At 40.2% G+C, this 21,567-nt stretch overlaps 1 protein-coding gene across 1 annotated transcript; it reads left to right on the plus strand.

Moving 5' to 3' along the window:
* Positions 1 to 1,531: 1,531 nt before the first annotated feature.
* Positions 1,532 to 19,944, plus strand: LOC140011064 (uncharacterized). Its single transcript, XM_072059135.1, has 6 exons — positions 1,532 to 2,044; positions 2,194 to 2,511; positions 2,698 to 2,893; positions 3,230 to 3,318; positions 3,412 to 3,480; positions 19,795 to 19,944. The coding sequence occupies exons 1-6, from the start codon at positions 1,532 to 1,534 to the stop codon at positions 19,942 to 19,944; spliced, it is 1,335 nt and encodes a 444-aa protein (XP_071915236.1).
* Positions 19,945 to 21,567: the final 1,623 nt, after the last annotated feature.

Below are 21,567 nucleotides of genomic sequence, written 5' to 3' on the forward strand. Positions count from 1 at the left end.
TGAAAACTTGGGAAGGAAGACTTCAACTTTCTTGGCAAACTTGAAGCTGATCTGAATCTGAGTTGTTGGGACAGAAAATCTGAGATCTTGAAACAACAATTAGAGAGAACCGCAAGGGAAAAAAAAGAAAGAAACGACAGAAAAAAAAAGAGGAAAGGAAGCCTCAGCTCTAGTCTCCTAGTTGGAAAACAAGTCCCAACCTTGAAACACTTCTACTCTCCAAAGCCTTTGGGATTGAAGTCAGCCAAGAAACCCAAGAAACCAAGTCCAAGTCTTCCTAAAACACCCTTAACCTCCCCACATCAGACCTAAGCAACCGCCCTACACCCTTGTTACCTAAACAGCCGCACTACACCCTAACAGCCACCAACCTTTAGCACATGATCTACACTTCGGTTGCAAAACCTTGTGAACCGAATTAGTTTACCATCAAGGTCTAAGACAACCTACCTTTTAAACATCCCAAAATAGCACCAATACTCCATAAAAACCACCAGCCCGAACCCAAAGGCAATAGCAAAACGAAATTCCAGCAAAAAAGAGCCAATAGCGTCGTATCTAGGCTTCATAAAATTCAGCCTTGAGTCGTCATTTATTCTTGGTCAGTTCGTTCATCTTGTCCGTCCAATTGCTATGAATTTTGTGACCTTGGTTGATAAGTTGAACAGCTCTAGAAGGAGTTCTAACTTCTTCAAGGAGTTAACCGAGGAGCCTTGAAAACACCTTGGTGAGTTCATTAGAGTGATTATACACGAGAGCGAGCGTATACACGTGAGGAAGTGTGTGAGGTAAACTTTGCTTCTTTCCATTATTATTTTCATACCCTCTACTTCCCCATGGCTAACGAGGGAGGAGTGAGCTCCCAAGTTTTTGATCTTAAACTTTTCACAGAGGTAATAAAAAGCGAATTGGGATGCATGATGGACCAAAAACTTGAATTGATGCACCAACGCATCGATAGTTTGGAGTTGTCCCAAGGAGGTTCCAAAGGCAGCCGTGGTAGGATATATGCGCACGAGTCTAGCGACTCTAACTTGGACCACGACTATGAGCCTTACCAACGGAGATCCAAGCGAGAAAATAGACCAACAAGTGACCACATTCCGGGAATAAAAGTGAAGATTCCTCCCTTCCAAGGACGATCGGACCCTGATACATACTTGGAGTGGGAGAAGCGGATTGAACTTGCCTTCGATTGCAATACCTACTCGGAGGAGCAAAAGGTCAAGTTGGCCGTGGTCGAATTCACCGACTACGCCGTTGTGTGGTGGGATCAACTCTCCACTAGTTGAAAGAGGAGTGGTGAACCTGCCGTACAAACTTGGACCGAATTGAGGCGATTAATGAGGAAGCGATTCATACCAAGTCATTACTACAGTGACTTAAGGAGTTCGAAGCGTCGAGGACTACCATAAGGAGATGGAGGTACTTATGTTGCGAGCAGACATCACAAAGGATCGAGAGGTGACTATGGCGCGCTTCCTGAATGAATTATGGACCGAAATTGCCGAGCAAGTGGAATTACACCATTATGTGGAACTTGGTGGAGAAAGCCATCAAGATTGAAAGGACGATTAAGAGGAGGGGTCCATCTCGGAATTACTCCAACTTCTCACCCATTTATCCTCGAACTACACCACCAAAAAGGGAGGATAAAGGGTCGAGTGGTTCCATCCCCTCTAGATCAAGACTGGATATGCCTAAGTGGGAGTCTAAGGCACCATCGAGGACTGCCATCGAGTCGGGCATGGGTCGAAACCGAGATACCAAATGTTTCAAATGCCAAGGCCGATGGCACATCGCTAGTCAATGCCCTAACCAACACACCATGATCATCTTGCCAAATGGTGAGTTTCTCACCGATGATGAGGATGAAAAAGAGGAGCTGCCCTCACCTGAGGAAGAAGAAGAAGAAGAGGAAGCATTGCCCGTCAACGAGCGAGTTGGACTCGTTGTTAGGCGAGCCTTAGCAACCCAAGTCAAGACCGCTGACCATGCACAAAGGAAGAACATTTTATACACCCGATGCTATATCAAAGGAAAGGTATGCAGCTTGATCATCGATAGGGGTAGTTGTGCTAATGTTGCTAGTGCCTTGATGGTGGAGAAACTAGCACTACCCACTCTACGCCATCCAACACCTTATCGTTTGCAATGGTTGAACGATAGTGGGGATGTTCGTGTGTCACCAAGCAAGTCCAAGTACCTTTCCAAATTGGGAAGTATGAGGATGTGGTATTATGCGACGTGGTCCCTATGCAAGCATGCCATATATTATTGGGGAGACCATGGCAATTTGACAAAGGAGTCACGTTTGATGGCGTTACCAATAAATACTCCTTCAAACAAGGCGCGAAGAGGATTATTCTTGTGCCACTTACTCCTAGCCAAGTTCGTGAAGATCAGGAAAGCTTGATAAAGGAAAGTGAGCTCGAGAATGGAAAGAAAAAGATGGAAAAAGCCGAGAGCTCAAAAGAAAATAACAAGGCCGAGAAAATTGAGAGGGAAAAGGCATGTAGTGAGCCGGCCAAAATAGAAAAGAAAGAGAAAAGGCAAAATCTACTGATAAAAGCCAATGTAGTAAGAAAAGTTTTGAGTGTTAATACACCTATTGTTGTACTTTTGTGCAAATAGGTGTTGGTTATTACAAGTAATCTTATTAACACTTTACCATCTAGTATTGTCTCTCTCTTGTAGGATTATGATGATGTCTTCCCCGATGGGATTCCAAATGGACTACCACCAATAAGGGGAATTGAGCATCAAATCGACTTGGTTCCAGATGCCTCACTTCCTAACAGACCAGCTTACAAAATAGGACCAGATGAGACAAAGGAACTCCAACGCCAAATCGAAGAGCTTCTAACAAAAGGATGGGAGTGGGAAAGCTTAAGTCCGTGCGTTGTTCCCGTCATCTTGGTGCCTAAAAAGGATGGAAGTTGGCGAATGTGCACTGACTGTAGGGCCGTCAATGCAATAACGGTAAAATATCGTCACCCTATTCCTAGACTTGATGATATGTTAGATGAGTTATATGGTGCTGTGATTTTTACTAAAATTGATCTAAAAAGCGGTTATCATCAAATTAGGATGAAAGAGGGAGATGAATGGAAAACGGCCTTTAAAACCAAACATGGCTTGTATGAGTGGTTAGTTATGCCCTTTGGACTAACTAATGCACCTAGTACATTCATGAGGTTAATGAACCATGTACTTCGTCCCTTTCTAGGAAAGTTTGTAGTTGTATATTTTGATGACATACTGATTTATAGTAGGAGCCTAGATGAGCATGTTGAGCATGTGAAACTTGTTCTTGATGTACTTCGAAGGGAAAAACTCTATGCTAACCTTAAGAAGTGCTCCTTTTGTACTGATCAACTTGTCTTCCTAGGCTTTGTTGTGAGTAAACAGGGAATCAAAGTGGACGAGGAGAAGGTCAAAGCAATTCGCGAATGGCCTACTCCAAGCACGGTGGGTGAGGTATGCAGCTTTTCATGGTCTTGCTAGTTTTTATGGACGATTTGTTAAAGATTTTTAGTACCATTGTTGCACCTTTAACTGCTATAATTAAGAAAAATGAGCCATTTGTGTAGGGTGATGCTCAAGAACGTGCTTTCCAAATGCTTAAACACCAACTCACACACGCACCATTACTTGCATTACCATGCTTTGACAAGATGTTTGAAATCGAGTGTGATGCATCTGGGGTGGGTATAGGAGCTGTCTTAATGCAAGAGGGCAAACCAATTGCATACTTTAGTGAAAAATTCAATGGGGCAGCTTTGAATTATTCCACTTATGATAAAGAGTTGTACCCTTTGATTTGTGCTTTGGAGACTTGGCAACATTATTTGAGACCAAGGGAATTTGATGCGAGACACGGAAGTTACTTCGGATCTAGAGGAACACGTTGACGATTTGATGGAGTTGAACCCAAACTTGGACCACTCAAGAACAGATTCAACGGTAGAGGACGCCACAATCAAGTGTGTGTTCTTGATTGATAAGTCAAGAGCAACCTAGGATCAACTCTAGGATGTTCAACTTAGCTTTCTCAAGCTAAGGAATTTCTGCCACAAGGAATAGATGAAATTCTGGAAATTGTATTCAATAATCTCAAAAAAACTGAATGTAACATCCGTGACAAACATCAGTGGAGCGTATCTTCAATTGTAAGTAACACTTTAGTCGTCTTGCAAGGATCTTCCAACTCAATCCCTTCAATGGGCGGTTTCTCTTGGGCTTGGACGGCATGAACCAAGGCTTGAAGCGACTCCTTAAATCTCTTACTCCGTGCTCGTGTCACTGGGTCTTGGGGCACCTTCACAGGGTCTACTGGAGTACCATGGGTCTCGTGCTCAACCGCATCAGAATTTGTCATACACACTGACCATGAATCACTTAAGCACATTAAGTCACGACACAAGTTGAATAAGCATGTTAGGTGAATTGCATTTATTGAAACATTTCCCTATGTGATTAAGTACAAAGTTGGGAAAACTAATGTTGTTGCTGATGCGTTATCACGTCGTTACTCTTTACTCACTCAACTTAATGCAAGGCTATTAGGGTTTGAGTTAGTTAAAGAGCTATACTCCAATGACCCAGATTTCTCAGGTATTTATGATTCTTGTGGTTCAGCAACTCAAGGTAAATTCTACATCTTTGATAGATTTTTTTTCTACCTCAATCGACTGTGTATACCTAACTGCTCTATTCGCTCTTTACTTGTTAGGGAAGCACACGGAGGTGGCTTGATGGGACATTTTGGTGTGGCTAAAACCTTAGCTATCCTTCAAGAACATTTCCACTGTGCAAGGATGAAGCGCGATGTGGAACGAATGGTGGCCAAGTGCATCACTTGCCACAAAGCTAAATCCAAACTTCAACCCTATGGCCTCTATAGTCTTTTACCTGTACCTAAGGAACCTTGGACTGACATTTCCATGGATTTTGTTTTGGGGTTACCTAGGTCAAAGAGGGGTAATGATAGCATCTTTGTTATTGTTGATAGATTTTAAAAAATGGCACATTTTATACCATGTCACAAAACAGATGATGCATCTCACATTGCTGATTTGTTTTTCAAAGAAATCATTAGATTGCATGGCATGCCTAGGACAATTGTCTCTAATAGGGATGTCAAATTTTTGAGTTACTTTTGGAAAACTTTGTGGGGAAAAAGGGGTACTAAATTACTCTTTTCTACTACTAGTCACCCACAAACTGATGGTCAAACTGAGGTCGTCAACCGCACATTGTCTACACTCTTATGTGCAATCATTAGGAAAAATATTCGCATAGGAAAATCATTAGGAAAAACATGGGAAGAGTGTTTACCCCATGTTGAGTTCGCATATAACCGTATGGTGCATAGTTCTACTCATTTCTCACCATTTGAAATAGTCTATGGTTTTAACCCTTCAACACCACTAGACTTATCACCTTTACCTTCTTCTGAGCGCATTAACATAGATAGTGCTAAACGAGCAGATTTTGTGAAGAAGTTGCATGAGTAGGTCCGCTTAAACATTGAGCGAAGAATGGATTAAGTGGCTCAAAGGGTTAACAAGGGACGCCACCGCGTGGTGTTTGAGCCTGGAGATTGGGTGTGGTTGCATCTACGCAAGGAGAGGTTCCCGGTCCAAAGACGCAATAAACTCCTTCCATGAGGAGATGAGCCATTTCAAGTCATCAAGTTCATCAATGACAATGCTTACAAGCTAGACCTCCCCGGTGAGTACAATGTAAGCGCAACATTCAATGTCTCTGATCTATCTCCTTTTCTTGTAGACGATGAAGCTGATTTGAGGACAAATCCTTTTCAAGAGGAGGGGGATGATACTAACCAAGAGACACCATTGAGCATAGTTCGAGTACCTTTAGGACCTGTGACGTGCGCACATGCTAAGAAGATGCGAGAGGAACTCCAAAGACTTGTTCGTGAGTTGCAAAGCCAAGAAATTATCCCCAAAGTCATTAAGGGACTTGAGCATGAAGTAATGAAGGTTGTTCATGTGGTTCAAATCAAGGAGGATGACAATTGAAGGCTTTCTAGTTTGAGTATCTTGTTTAGCCGTTTAAGTAGTTGTTTGGAGTCTTATTTTGTCATTTCAATTCAAGGGCAAAGTCGGCCAGCTTGCAAGCTAGAAAGGGCCAACTCTAGTACCCCTAAATTGTAGGAGCCTTCTTCGTTTTATTTCCCTTAGGTCTAGCCTTTCCATTACACGTTAGGTTTTCCATTTGTATGGCTATAAATAGCCTACCAAGGGTCATGTTTTATTCATTCAATCATTCAATTAATACAATACAAATTGGGAGTTTCTTGGTTTCTCCAAGGCTTCTTGAATACCTTAGAATTTATCTAGGTGTTCGTGACTTATCAATCTAGAATCACACTAGATTGTGGCGTCCTCTACTTTTATACCAAGGTTCGTTAACCACGTGATTAACAGGTTGAGGTCATCCGCTCCAAGCTTGGTATCCTCTTGTCGATCCTGAGTCTAATCTCTTACGGGTTTCGTCACAACCGTTGGCGACGTTTGTATCACCATGATTTGAACCTCGATACTATAACCCTAGGAATGTTAGAAGGTGCCACAATCAAGGATGATGAACTTGATTGATAAGTCAAGCGAACACCAGATGATTCTAGATGTTCAAGAGCAACTCTCATTGAACCACAAGAGCAACTCTCAAGAAATGATGTTTTGAAAATATGTCATAATCTCTTTCATCATAGAATTAACCAATTCTTTAGTCCAACTTCGGAAGTCATCCTTTGGTTCACGCGACTTTGACTCAATTCAAGATTTCTTAGGTTCCATGACTCAATTGTCACGATACTCCTTAAATGAATCTCGTTTACTTGAGGATGACCTTAGCCTAGATGCTTGACATAAACTTCTTTGTTCCTTCTCATACTCATCACAAGTATGCTTATATCTTTCATATGCACACAAAGCACGATAAGGATCCATCTCCTGTGACAGCCCCACTTTCCCCAAAGGTGAACCAGAGGGGTCAGCGGCCGCCTACCCAACTCTCGCCAGGACTCACTACAACCATAGCAAGAATTATTTGAAATTTCTAAACTAACCAAAATAATACTTATTACACCCCAAAATAACATTTACATACATCCATATGTTCGCGAACAAAAGAATCATCATTCGGAGTCTATCTTAATTACAACCCAAAAATATATACACTACAATCATTTCTACTAAAATAAAAACTTAAATTCTCTCAAAACATTCCAACAATATTCTTGAGCACTCTCGGATCCGAATTCTGTTAAGAAAAACAAAACGTTGGATGAGCTTACGCCCAGTGAGCATTCCAGGTAAACAGAAAAAATAAGAGAATAACAGAATTTAATATGTAAGCACATTTTCCCAAGTACTATAGGTTCAAATAAATTGATACTCAACTTTAGAAACTGGTAGTGCAACAATTAATTGTAATAGGAATCTTTCAATGTAAAATACTTCCTAAACAATAACATTCATGTGTGCATTCAATCATTCGTTCAAGTAAATACAAGGAGGAACAATAATTTAAAAACTAAAAGGATACGGGGCTCATAGGGAGCAACATTCACCTTATAACTGCCAATAAACAATCCCCTACATTTTACCACCTTATAACCTCCGAACTCCTACCTTATGTCCTCCGAAAGATCAACAATTCCCTCATTTAACATTCACCTTATGCCCTCCGAAAAATCAACAATTCCCCTCATTTAACATTAAACATTTAACATTGTACTCAAGGCCTTTCAGTAAAGAGTTTTGAACTTTGCACTTAACATTGGTAAGTTATAAAGTCAAAGCTATCCAGGTGATCCGACCTCGCAAATGGCGGGTCTCAGATAGAGTGCCAGCATAGGGTTAAGCTCAGTTTAGCCGATGCGATAAAGTACACATCAGCCTACATTCTTGCACATTTATCATGCATTCATGCAATGTAAACATACGCTCATAGCAAATTAACAAGACAAGAAAATCACAACAGTCATTCACTTATTCGCATGTCATTCAAAAAAGAGCTCTTAAGCAAATAATAGCATTTTCTCAAGTCAAATAACATGCATTGGAACACTCACCAATCAATGCAACCCTTCACTTTAACCTTGGTTCGTCCTCTTATACTCTCTCGAGTCCTGTGGTCATATACTATATTAAAAGACTAGCAATACAAAACCAAAATACATGAAGAAATTGAGATTTCAAAACTTCATTTAGAAAATGCATCAATTTACAAGTTTTATGCCCATATAACCTATCAAAATATAATATTTTCATGTTGCAATCGAGAAGAAAACCTCATGTACTTACTAAATCAACGTTGCCAAAGTCATTTGGAGCACAAGAGTGTGATACCCCAACTTTTAGGATCATTTTTTGTTTAGTCTCAATGAGGATATTACGGTTTCTTTAGTTTATTTTTATTTTAAACCATTATTTTGTTTTAAAGAAGAAACTAAAGTTATTTCTTTGGGTTTGATTTAAAACCTTGTTTTATTTTAAAAGACTGGAAACCCTAAAAGTCTAATCAAAACCCTAGTTTCACTTGTGACTGACCGTTTTCTTAAATTTCTCATATTTTAATCGAAACCCTAAATTCAATTTATGGAATTGTAAAACCACTCACGTTTTTCTTAAAAATACCCTTTTATTTGGAAATTATTCATTTTTTATGGCCCTACTACCCAATCACCTCACAATAAGTGTAAATGAATATGGAAGTAAGGGTTTTCGTTGTCCGTTTCCAAGTTAGCGCGAATTAGGATTTTCACGTTTTTTCATAGTGTGACTATTCAGTACGGAGTGAGGATCAAATTTGGTAGGTAAGAGTGACTTTTGGATGAGGAAATATTATATGATTAGAAGTGATAATAATAAGTTAGTGATTAGAAGTTAAAAACCCTAGTATACGCGATTTAAGAAAAACGGCTCGAACCGACGAGTATCGATTACTACCGATTGAACCCCCCCATTAATCACCACTTCCTTACCACCACATACCCTTGATATTTTTACAAAATATCCCCCCTCATCCTCAGCCATATAACCAAAATATGTGGCCAAAATGCAAGGAAAAGAAAATAAAATTTGGATGGATTTTGGTGGTGCCACTTGTCGGCTATCTATGGCTTCTTGCCTAACTCATTTTCCTCCATATTTATCATCAAAAAACACACAAATTGTCCTCATTTTCTTCCTCCTAGCCATGAATAAGAGAGAGAGAAAGAGCAAGAGAAAACAACTTCAATTTATCTTGATTTGCACCATTTGAGTGAAAACAAGAAAAACTAAACCGATCAATCACTAGTTTGGAAGCTTGGGAAGCCTAAGGAACCAAGAATATCAAGGAGAGGTGAAGGATCATCCTAGAAAGGTCTTGCCTTGAGGTATAATGGCTGATCAACCATTTCTTTTCCATTAATCATGATTAAGTTGGGTATTGATGTTAGTATAGTGCTTGTGATGCTTGTTTCAAAGAGTTTTGATGATTGGATGGATGACTTTTGAGTTAGGGTTTCTTGTGGGTTGGTGTTGTATGATGCATATATGTGGTATATGATCTTGTAAAGGTAGTAGTAGTGGTAGTTTCAAGGTGAAAATATGAATTATAGCTTGAAATAACAAAAATTCCAGATTTCTGGAAATCTTAGCTTCAGTTCTGTCCGGTTCTATTTCATCATGCTAGAGGCCAAATTAGGCTTAGTACAAAACATAAAAGTTGTAGAGAATGATATTTTATGATTTTATACAAAATTTGAACTCAATCGGAGCAACGTAGCCTATGAAAAGACCAAAATACCCTCACTGCCCTAGGATGCATCCAGTGATCCGTTTTAGACAGGTCATCCAATTGACCGTGTCTATTCACTATGATCCGTGCTGATTTAGCCATGTTCCAAAACATGAAAGTTTTATTAATTTGTCTTAGCTTTTCAACGCCTCCAAGAACTCCTTAAACGGACTTTGGTAGCTTGAGATATGGCCATTTGGAGGTAGTACGGTTAACTGGCCGGTTAGTTGGAATTTGGTTCTGTGAATTGGGAATTTGACTGGGTTACACTGGAAATTAGGCTAGGTAGTCTTCACCAAAGTTGTAGCTCTCTGCCTTAGCTTCGAAACGGTATAATTTACACCTCAATCCGATACGCGTAGCCTCGGTTGTGTCCGTTACGTAAAAACACGTCAAATCTGTCTTTTGCTAAACTTCATTTCCGCACATGTCGTTAGCTTGATTTTGTACCTGTATGACCTTGAGCCTATTGAACGGCTATTGAAATGAGATTATTTTGTATGTAACTTTGAGTTTGTTTGAGGAAAATATTGAAGCCATAAATGGCTGGAAAATGGGTAAACACAAGGGGCATGCCGCCAAATTTTCACGAGAAAGATAAACTAGCCTTTGGAGTTCTAGTTTTGTATTTTGCAAATTTAACTTGGATGCACTGAAAAATGGGTCGAGGTATCTTCATGGAAGTTGTAACCTTTTTTCTAAGGTTCGAGACACCATCTAGTACATTTTCATCCGATAACCACAGCTCCAATTATGGGCAAATCGTGTAACCCGTTTTGTACCATTTTCATTTTCACGGACGCGCACGTGCATTTCTCAACCGTTTTTGCCGTTTTGGACCGTTTAGGTCTACTTTTGGTATTTTATTACCATTCCGGCCGTTTCGGCCAATTTCGACATTCTTTTGGCCTTAACGTCATTTTGACCGTTTTGATTATTTTTTATCGTTTTCGACCGTATTCGATCGTTTAAGTAATAAACTGCTATTGTGTGGTCGTTTCACTTATGTGTGTATATAATCTGTCAATACAGATTGTGAGGCTTTTGACGGTGACGGTCAAGCTCAGTGAATTGTATCGTTTTTCGTGCCAAGCTTTATCAAATGAGTAATTGGATTGTTATTGATGTCAAATTGTTAAAGTGCTTTGAATATGTTAAATGGGTACTTAGGCGAGGGTGTACTTTATCTCACTCGACCTAAACCCATCCTTTGTTTTGATTTCATATTTGAGAATACATGCCTTATGTTGAGTAACACCCTTTTGCTGTGTGCTGATGGGGGTGATTACATTACTTGAGTATCGCTCTTTTGCTGTGTGCTGATGGAGGTGATTACAGGACTTGAATTAAACCCCATTTGCTGTGTGCTGTTTGGGGTAAGTACTTTGTTGTGTACTTTATTGAGAGATACCATCTATTGAGAGATCGGATATCTCAGGGCTTGGTTCCAACCCGGTTCCCAGGGTTAGACGAACTATTCGAGCCAGCTGGGGCTTGGTCGAAGATAGTTCCATGCTAAACTTGGGATTTAGTTCCTTGTTAAAGCTTTGACGAAAGCTAAGTTATTTTGTTTCGCTCGAGCTGCTGTGTGTTGTTGACTGGCCAGCGGGGGTTGATAAGGTGGACGGAGAGTAGTGTAAGTGGAGTCTACGGACCATGAGTACTGTGGTTGACGGAGTGTCAACAAGCGTTCAAGCTCAGGGAATTGAACTGGTTTTGGAGCCACCCGTATCCTACCATTGTGATGTTACTTTTCTGTTGTTGATATGAAATATCCTGATTTACTTGTTTAATTATGTGAGTTTACATTTTTACGCCTGATTACTCACTAAGCATATTGCTTACCCCATTCCATTTGTTTTCCTTAGCAGGGGGCCGACGCGGGGATCACTCGGGAAGGTGTTTAGTCTTTTGATTAGAGAATAGTTGAATTTATTCTTGTTATAAGTTGACTAGTAAGATGTATATAGTTATCGTGGTGGTTGTAGTTATCAGCTTTTCTAGGGTTTACTTTCTGGTACCCGTGATATGTAATTCTTGGAGAATTGGATGTAATATTTGGGATTTATCTTGTATTTCATTTGAGGACTGTTGTGAGTGAGTGAGTCCTGGCGCGAGTTAGGCAGGCGACCCGCCGAACCCTTTGGTACGCCTTAGGGGGAGGTGGGACCGTCACAAAGAGCATCGATTATAGTCAAACGTTTGCAGAAATTAGAACAAGACTTTCAAAATACAAAGTTGAAAATTGTCTGACCTAAAATGATTTGAAGAAACTCATTTCCTTTCATTTAAACCTCAATTCCACTCATAAAACCAAGTTCAAAATGGTTTAACAACTGCAACTTAAATTTGGAAATGGAAGCAAGAACAAGTTGAGAAAATGGAATTTTCACCAGTTTTGCACGACACTATTTGAAAAATAGTATCGCAAGTTTTTTAAGTCCAAAAATTATAAACTTTATACCATTGGAAAATAGACTCAAAGGGTTACAATTTTCCAGTAGGCACATTTGCAAGATTCTGCCCAGAAGTTAGTCAAATTCCAACCTCAAGTTGCTACTTTGTCCAGTAGAAAGACAGAACAGGTGTGGAAATTCAGTTAATTTTGAAAAATCACAGATATTCATAGGAATTGAGAAAAATTCTGAAATTTTTATGGTACAAAGCATTCTAAATCTAGTTTCAAATGCAGCAAGCAGAACTCAATTTAGATTTTTCTACACCAAGATACAATAGATTTTCCAAGACTGCTCAGAGTCTCCTATATAACAAAATTTTCAGCAACCCTTGACTCAACCTTCTCACTTAAGCTCATGATTTTGGTCCAAATCCAACTCAGTCAAAGTTTAATGCCCAACATAGTTTGTAGAGCAAGATTTTCCCCAAAATTTCTTGAAAATAAGGGCTAATAGCACTCAAAAGTTTCGGCCATCGAGAAGCTTTCAAAACGGAATTTTTTCACCAAAATTTGCAACAAAATCCAACCCAGATTCAAACTTTCCAAGAAATATACACACAAGCCACAACATCAAGTTTTAAAACACCAAAATCTACCATAAACATTCATCATAAAAGCACAAGAATGAACCTCAAGTCATCTACCTAGCTTGCCATGAAAATATAAGGAATTTTCCTCAAGTCATCTACCTAAATCAAGGTTTCAAGGAAACCTATCAACAACCCATCAAAGATTCAATTTTTCTAACTACAAATCTACTAGACACTTGAAGGAAAAAGAGGGTTTCAAGCCAATATCTCTCCTAGCAATATCAATCGAGCAACAAGTCCAAGTTTCCTCCAAGAGTTGCCTCCAAGCAAGACTTTCTTTCAAGCTCAAGCAAGATTCCAAGAATCATCCAAAGTTGGGAAAGATTTGAAGCAAAAATGGAGGAAAAAAAGTTGAGCTTTTCTTCTCTTTTTTTTTTTCCTAGCTCTCGGCCCTCTCTCTCTCCTTTCCTCTTGATTTTGGTTGTTTTATTTATTTATTTATTTTTAAGGCAAGAAAGGAAAGATTAAATGCTAAGAAAACTTGGTCAAAGGTCTCCCTTGGTTCCTATGGTGACATTTGTCACCTTCTAAAGTTCTTTAGCTCCAAGTGTCCCAAAACTTGTCACCTTCTAGAGCTCTCTAGCTCCAAGTGTCCCAATTCTCTCTCTTATTGCACTAAAGTCCTCTTTTTTTCCAAAAGTTCCTTTTTACACCCCACTACAAAGGAAATTTTCATTTTACCCCACACATTAACTTTCACATGCATTAAGGAAAAATCATCATCAAATCAATAAATAACCAAATAGATGACTTAATAAATAAAGTACCATGTAGTTAAACTAGATAAATTATCAAATTTCTAGGTTCTCACATCTCCTCCCTAAGTGAATGAAACTCATGTTGTGAATGCTTGGAGCTAGACTGTTTGGAACTAGAGTACTTGGAAGTATATTGCTTGGAACCCCTCCTCTTGAGAGGCTCATTCTCCAAGAGTTTTTGATTATATGTACAAGATGCAACTCCACTAGGCATGATTACGTGACTTGCAAAATGGTTAGCGACAGAAAGAAATTCCTCACAACACACAAACTTACATGTATGCACTCGTCACTCGTGTATCACTCAAATTTACACAATCTAATGATCTCACCAAAGCTCTCTAATGACTCTTGGCTACCTTCCTTGAATAAGTAAGTATTTGTGATGTGTGCACGGATGGCGAGATGGATGGCGGCCTTGACTCAAGGCTTTCATAGAGACATTGAAGGCTTGAAGTTGTCTACACATTGATCCAAGTCAATGAAGCATCAAGTAATGTTAGTAGTTGGTTTTGTTAGTTGAGTTGGTTGTTATAGTGTCATGTTTTAATTAGTTGGTCTAGTTAATTAATGGAGTTAAATAATTCGGCCCAACTTATGTCTGATACGCTCCTCGATCAACACGTTTCAAGCCACGTAACACGTTTGCCCAATGATCTAGCGAGATTTCCAACCGTTTGGATTGCGACTCCTAGAATCAAGAAGGACGACTCGACTTGACTCAAGGCGGTAGAACGACGACTCCAATCGAGGTGGATACTCTAGTGGATAGGTCGGTTGAACAATCAAGGACAATCGCAAGATTGCTCAAGAACCCTTGCCAAGGCAAGTAAAGGAATTGATTCTCTCAACAATGGAAGAGAAAACAAAACTAAAATTTTATTATCAAAGTACGTAACCCCCTTTGCTTATACAAAAGGAGCCTTTTATAGGCTAGAGACCTAGCGGCCTAATCCTTTTTAGACAAGGAATCGTTGTTGCATAACATTCTGCCCGTAAGTGTTGCTCCTTGTTTGTGTCAAATCTATCCATGCATGCGTAGTTGTTGCCTTGACAAATCTGACCATCTCTTGTGTCGATTGTTGCACCAAGAATCTGTCCAAAACAACAAGCACACAAGTAGGCGACGGCTAGGGTTTTCCTTGGCGGTTAGGGTTTGTTTTTGGCGGCTAGGGTTTGCTTTTGGCGGCTAGGGCTTCATCTTTTCAAATCTGTCCAAATCAGTTCATGAACTATCCAAGTTGCTTTCTTAATTTTCTAGACTAATTTTGGGTTAACTTGTTGGGTCTTGCGAATCTTGAAGGAAACCTACAAGGATGTAGGGTTTCTTGAGTTTCCTGAAATCAATCTTCAAACCCTTCAAGCTCTTGAAAGCTTCTTTGAGAATTCTTGGAGAATTCTTGCGAGAACTTGATGTCTGAGCGTTGCTTGTGGAAAAAATAGGGGGCTGACTGTGACGGCCCCACCTCCCCCTAAGGCGAACCAAAGGGTTCGGCGGACCGCCTGCCCAGCTCTCGCCGGGACTCAGTCGTTCACTACGGTCCTCAAATGAAATACAAGATAAATCCCAAATATTACATCCAATTCTCCAAGAATTACATATCACGAGTACCAGAAAGTAAACCCTAGAAAAGCTGATAACTACAACCACCACGACAACTATATACATCTTACTAGTCAACTTATAACAAGGATAAATTCAACTATTCTCTAATCAAAAGACTAAACACCTTCCCGAGCGATCCCCGCGTCGGCCCCTTGCTAAGGAAAACAAATGGAATGGGGTAAGCTCTTAGTGAGTAATCAGGGGTAAAAATGTAAACTCACATAATTAAACAAGTAAATCAGGATATTTCACATCAACAACAGAAAAGTAACATCACAATGGTAGGATACGGGTGGCTCCAAAGCCAGTTCAATTCCCCGAGCTTGAACGCCTGTTGACACTCCGTCAACCAAAGTACTCATGGTCCGTAGACTCCACTTAACTTTCCCCGTTCACCTTATCAACCCCCGCTGGCCAGTCAACAGCACACAGCAGCTCGAGCGAAACAAAATAACTTAGCTTTCGTCAAAGCTTTAACAAAGAACTAAATCCCAAGGTTAGCATGGAACTATCTTCGACCAAGCCCCAGCTGGCTCGAATAGTTCGTCTAACCCTTGGAACCGGGCTGGAACCAAGCCCTGAGATATCCGATCTCTCAATAGATGGTATCTCTCAACAAAGTACACAACAAAGTACTTACCCCAAACGGCACACAGAAAATGGGGTTTAATTCAAGTCAAGTAATCACCCCTATCAGCACACAACAAAAGGGTGATACTCAAGTCATGTAATCACCCCCATCAGCACACAGCAAAAGGGTGTTACTCAACATAAGGCATGTATTCTCAAATATGAAATCAAAACAAAGGATGGGTTTAGGTCGAGTGAGATAAAGTACACCCTCGCCTAAGTACCCATTTAACATATACAAAGCACTTTAACAATTTCACATCAATAACAACCCAATTACTCACCAAAAGATGTGGTGCCTTTACGAGTTACGTTCGGGTATTACTCCGTGTGTGGAATCCAAATCTGCGATAAAACATTGTTTAAGAACTTTGGAAATCGACTAAGGGTCGAAACTTAAATGTTTCGTTTAATAAGAACCACTTAATTGAAATTCATTTGGAGAATATTCGTAAACCACTCGTCCGCTTTTCAAACTGTGACACTTTGTAACAATTATGTTTGAAAATACCATTTGAGTCGAAAGTACGAGAAAAACGTCTTCGGAGTAGTTGGTATTTCATTTCCCAAGGGTACAAGTTTGGCCAAATTCTAACTTATATATCTCGATAAACAAGACAAAAATATCCTAGATGGTTCACGTGGTATTCGCTCTCAAGCCTTACTCAAGTCGTAAGTATCTCTTTCTAGTTCTCGGGCGTAAATTTGGGCAGCACGCCCTTTGTATTTACCTATTTTCCAGCCATATACGGCTTCATTATTTTCCTCAATCAAACCCAAAGTTACACATAACATAATTTCATTTCAATAGCCGTTCAATAGGCTCAAGGTAATACAAGTACAAAAATCAAGCTAACGACATGTGCGGAAATGAAGTTTAACAAAAGACAGATTTGACGTATTTTTACGTAACGGACACAACCGAGGTTACACTTATCGTATTGAGGTGAAACATATACCGTTTCGAAGCTAAGGCAGAGAGCTACAACTTTGGTGAAGACCACCTAGTCTAATTTCCAGTGTAACCCAGTCAAATTCCCAATTCACAGAACCAAATTCCAACTAACCGGCCAGTTAACCGTACTACCTCCTAATGGCCATATCTCAAGCTACCAAAGTCCGTTTAAGGCATTCTTGGAGGCGTTGAAAGCTAAGACAAAGTACTAAAACTTTCATGTTTTGACTAAAAGCTAGTTCAGTACGTATCCAGGTGAACAAACGCAACCAACTTAGTGTACTGTCAAAACTGTCCACTGACTTTACTCCTAGGGCAGTTAGGGTATTTTTGTCTTTTCACAGGTTACGTTGCTCCGATTGAGCTAAAATTTTGTAGGAAACCATTTAATATCATTCTATACAACTTTCATGTTTTGTGCTAAGTCTAATTCGGCCTCTAACATACTCAAACAGAAACAGGCAGAACTGAACCATAAGAAATCTCAATTCTGGAATTTTGTTATATGCAAGCTATAATTCATATTTTTACCTTAAAACTACCACTACTTTCTCCTTTACAAGATTATATACCATATATATACATCATATAACACTTAACCCACAAGAAACCCTAACTCAAAAGTCATCCATCCAATCATCAAAATCACTTGAAACAAGCATCACAAGCACAATACTACCATTAATACCCAACTTAATCATGATTAATGGAGAAAGAAAGGTTGATCAGCCATTATACCTCAAGACAAGAGCTTGCAAGAATGATCCTCCACCTCTCCTTGAAATTTTTGGTTCTTTAAGCTTCCCAAGCTTCCAAACTAGTGATTAATCGGTTTAGTTTTTCTTGTTTTCACTCAAATGGTTCAAACTCAAGATGGATTGAAGGTGTTTCTCTTGCTCTCTCTCTCTCTCTCTCTCTCTCTCTCTCTCTCTCTTAAGCTTGGCCCAAAACAGAAAAAAAAATGAGGAAAGATGAACTCAAATGGAAGATAAGAAGGTCAGATAAAAGGTTGGTCAAGAAACCATAGATGGTTGACACTTGTCACCACCAAAGCCATCCAAGTTTTGCTTTCTTTTCCTTGCATTTTGGCCACATATTTCTGTTATATGGCTGAGGATGAGGGGTGATATTTTGCAAAAATATCAAGGGTATGTGGTGGTAAGGAAGTGGTGGTCAAGTGGTGGGTTCAATCGTTAGTGATCGATACCCGTTGGTTCGAGCTGTTTTTTCTTAAATCACGTATACTAGGGTTTTTACCTTCTAATCACTAACTTATTATTATCACTTCAAATCATATGATATTTCCTCATCCAAAAGTCACTCTTACCTACCAAATTTGATCCTCACTCCGTACCGAATAGTCACACTACGAAAAAACGTGAAAACCCTAATTCGCGCTAACTTAAAAACGAAAAGGGAAAACCTTTACTTTCATGTTCATTTGCACTTATTGTGAGGTGATTGGGTGGTAGGGCTATTATAAAATCATAATTTTCAATTAAAAGGAGATTTTTAAGAAAAACGTGAGGGATTTTGCAATTCCCTTGATACCAGTTAGGGTTTTGGGTAAAATATGAGAGATTTGAGAAAACCGAGTAGTCACAAGTAAAACTAGGATTTTTTTATTGGAATTTAGGGTTTCTAGTCTTTAAAACAAAACAATGTCTTAAAATAAAACTAAACTAAAGGAAGCATAATATTTTTTTTTTTGAGACTAAACAACAATAGTATTCTAAAAGTTGGGGTTTCACACTGACCGAATCTGGAAATTATTTCTTGTGGCCAAGTGGCCTTTGCTTTTCGTTGTTAAGTTAAAAAAAGAAAAAAAGAAAAAAAATAGAAACGGAAAAAGAAAAGAAAGAGGAAGCACGCGGTTGGCAAGAAGCAAAGAAGACAAGCAAGGAAGTAAACTTGTATTGCCAAATCTGTTTGTACCTTTTGTAACCAGAAAATTACACAAAGAAAGCGTTCAAAAGTTTTGTCCTACCTCTTCTTGCAATTCTTGATCACCTTGTGCCTTGATAACTTGAACCACCCTTCGAGGTTCTTGAATTTCTTGGCCATCTTGTGTCTTGAAAACTTGAACTTCCCATCGAATAAAAAGTTTCTTGTACGTTCTTGCATCCATACGGGGCTTTCTTGGCTTAGGAACAAAATTCTTCGGAGCTTCTTGAGCAGCCCGTTAGGGGGATCCTTGAGTGACATTGCTCACATTATCTTGGGAGGCCATTGTCTTGAAACAAGAACCAAAGCTGCCTTGCCTTGCAAAGAGAGGGAGGGAGCTGAATTGTTTGTTCCTTGAAGTGTGAAGGGGGCCGAATTTCTTGGAGAAAGGTGCGGCTGTGAAGAGAGGGGTTTTTATAGGGAATTAGCCGACCTTGGGAAAGGGTTCAAGAAGGAGAAAAAATCTGGAAATTTCGGTTAAAGGAAGGAAAGAATCCAAATCTGTTTTGGAGAGGAATTTGGAAGTTTCTAAAGGTTTGTTCAAGAGAGGTTTCCTAAGGAGTTTCCAAAACCAACTTGTTTTCCCAATTAATTTAGGAAACTAAGAAAAATACTTGGATAACTCTTTGTTTCACTTGGACACTTTCCTATTTTCTCTCCTTGCTTTAGGGAACCACTCCTACTTTCACTCCTACGTTTTAGGAACCACTCCTACATCTTAGGAAACCTAGGGCTTCCTTTCTTAGCGTCATTCCTAAGTCTGCCCACCGCCCATAACCTTTCAAATTTCGTCCATTCCATCTCAAAATCTCACCCAATTGTGTCCTGCACTCTTGCCTACTCTTGTGGGAAAAGTTGGTGACGATTATTGGACTCGAGCAGCATTTCTCATCCACCTCAACCGACAGGTAAAGGCATTGGGTAAGATTGCTTAGAGAGTGTCTTGAGTGATAAACACGTGCGAGAGTGATACACTAAGGGAGTAAAGTGAGGATATATTTGCACTATTTCTTCTTGTTACTAACCTTTTGCAGGGCATCAAGAGAGACATGGAGCAACAACAACCACCCACTGGCTACTCCTTGATGTTCACCGCCATGAAGAACGAGCTCAGGCGAGTTAGCGAGCAACAAATGGAGGAATTGCACACTTGCTTTGATGAACTCTCCAAAAGTCTCACATGAGGCTCTCGATCTAGATCTCACAACCGGAGTAACCGTGACACCAGGGGAGCAAATAGTGAAGCCTACTCGGGTAGTGAGGATGATGAACGTGCTGAGAGGCCTACGAGGGACACGTCTAAAAACGAACTCAAGGGACTCAAAATTCAAGTTCTCGCGTTCAAAGGCAAGAGTGATCCCGAAGCTTACTTGGAATGGGAAGGCCGCATTGAGATGGTCTTCGACTGCTACGACTATAGTGAGGAACAAAAGGTTAAAGTTGCCGCCGTTGAGTTCACCAACTACGCACTAATTTGGTGGGACCACGTGAGGACCCATAGAAGGAGAATGGGAGAACCACGAGTCCGAACTTGGCGAGAGCTCAAGGCACTGATGCATAAGAGATTCGTTCCAAACTATTACAATCGAGATCTCCACTCCAAACTGCAAACCTCACTCAAGGCAACATGAGTGTGGAGGATTATTACAAGGAGATCGAGATAGCCATGATGAGGGCAAACATGCAAGAGGATGGCAAAACGACCATGGCCAGGTTTCTTAGAGGTCTCAATCCTGACCTTCAGGAAGCCTTGGAGCTCCAACATTATGTGGACATTCATGACCTTCTTGAGTTAGCCATCAAGGCTGAGAGGGGAAAGAAATTGAGGCGTGGTGATACGTTCCTCGATCAACTTGTTTCGAGACACGTAGCACGTTTGCCCAAGGATCTAGCGAGGATGTCCAACACTTGGAATTGCGGGATCTAGAACCAAACGGACGACACGATTGGATTCAAAATGGTAGTACGACGACTCCAATGAAGGTGACTACTCCACGGGATAGGTCGGTAGAACAATTTAGAACGAAACGCAAGATTGCTCAAAAACCCTTGCCAAAGCAAGTAAAAGGTTCGTACACTCTTCTTAGAAGAAGGAACGAAAATAAGACAATTTTATTGATAAAAGTTCTGACCCTTAAACCTTACAAAGCAAGCCTATTTATAGGCTAAAGTGACTAAAATCCTAAAGGCTAGGAAAAGGAAAAAGTCGGCCCATGCTCTTGGAGCAAGATGGGCCGGCCCATGCTCTTACTTAATCATTAACTAATTGCTAACTAATTGATGGGGCAAAAGGCCTTATTCTCTTGGTGGCCCGCTTGACTCTTCGTGGGCTTGGATCATGGTGTAAATGACTATATTGTCTCTCTCCAAGCCCTCAATATCTTTGTGAACTCCATGTTGGTCTTGGACAACTCTAACTAGAACATGGAGTGATTCTTTGAAGAGCTTGGCCCGTGCACGCGTGACTGGGCCCAATGGGACTCGGACTGGGTCATTGTGTGGGCCGAGGCTCGTGCACACATCACGTGGGGCCCGTACCTTCCAATCTTCTAACTCGACCTCATGGAGGGGCAACCAACCACGGAGAATGACCTACGAAGCTGGACATTCGGCTACCCCAACTTCTTCTAGCCGAATTCAAGGTAATGCCTCCGCCCGCAATACCCATTTTACCCCTAACAAAGCTGTTGATGCATCCAGATCCGCTTCGAAGGCACCTCTTGAGACGCCTAAGACTAGGAGTAGGGACATCAAGTGCTTTAAATGCCAAGGGTTTGGACATATTCAATCTCAATGTCCAAACCAAC

This window comes from Coffea arabica, chromosome 7e (assembly GCF_036785885.1).
Source record: "Coffea arabica cultivar ET-39 chromosome 7e, Coffea Arabica ET-39 HiFi, whole genome shotgun sequence".
NCBI lineage: Eukaryota > Viridiplantae > Streptophyta > Magnoliopsida > Gentianales > Rubiaceae > Coffea > Coffea arabica.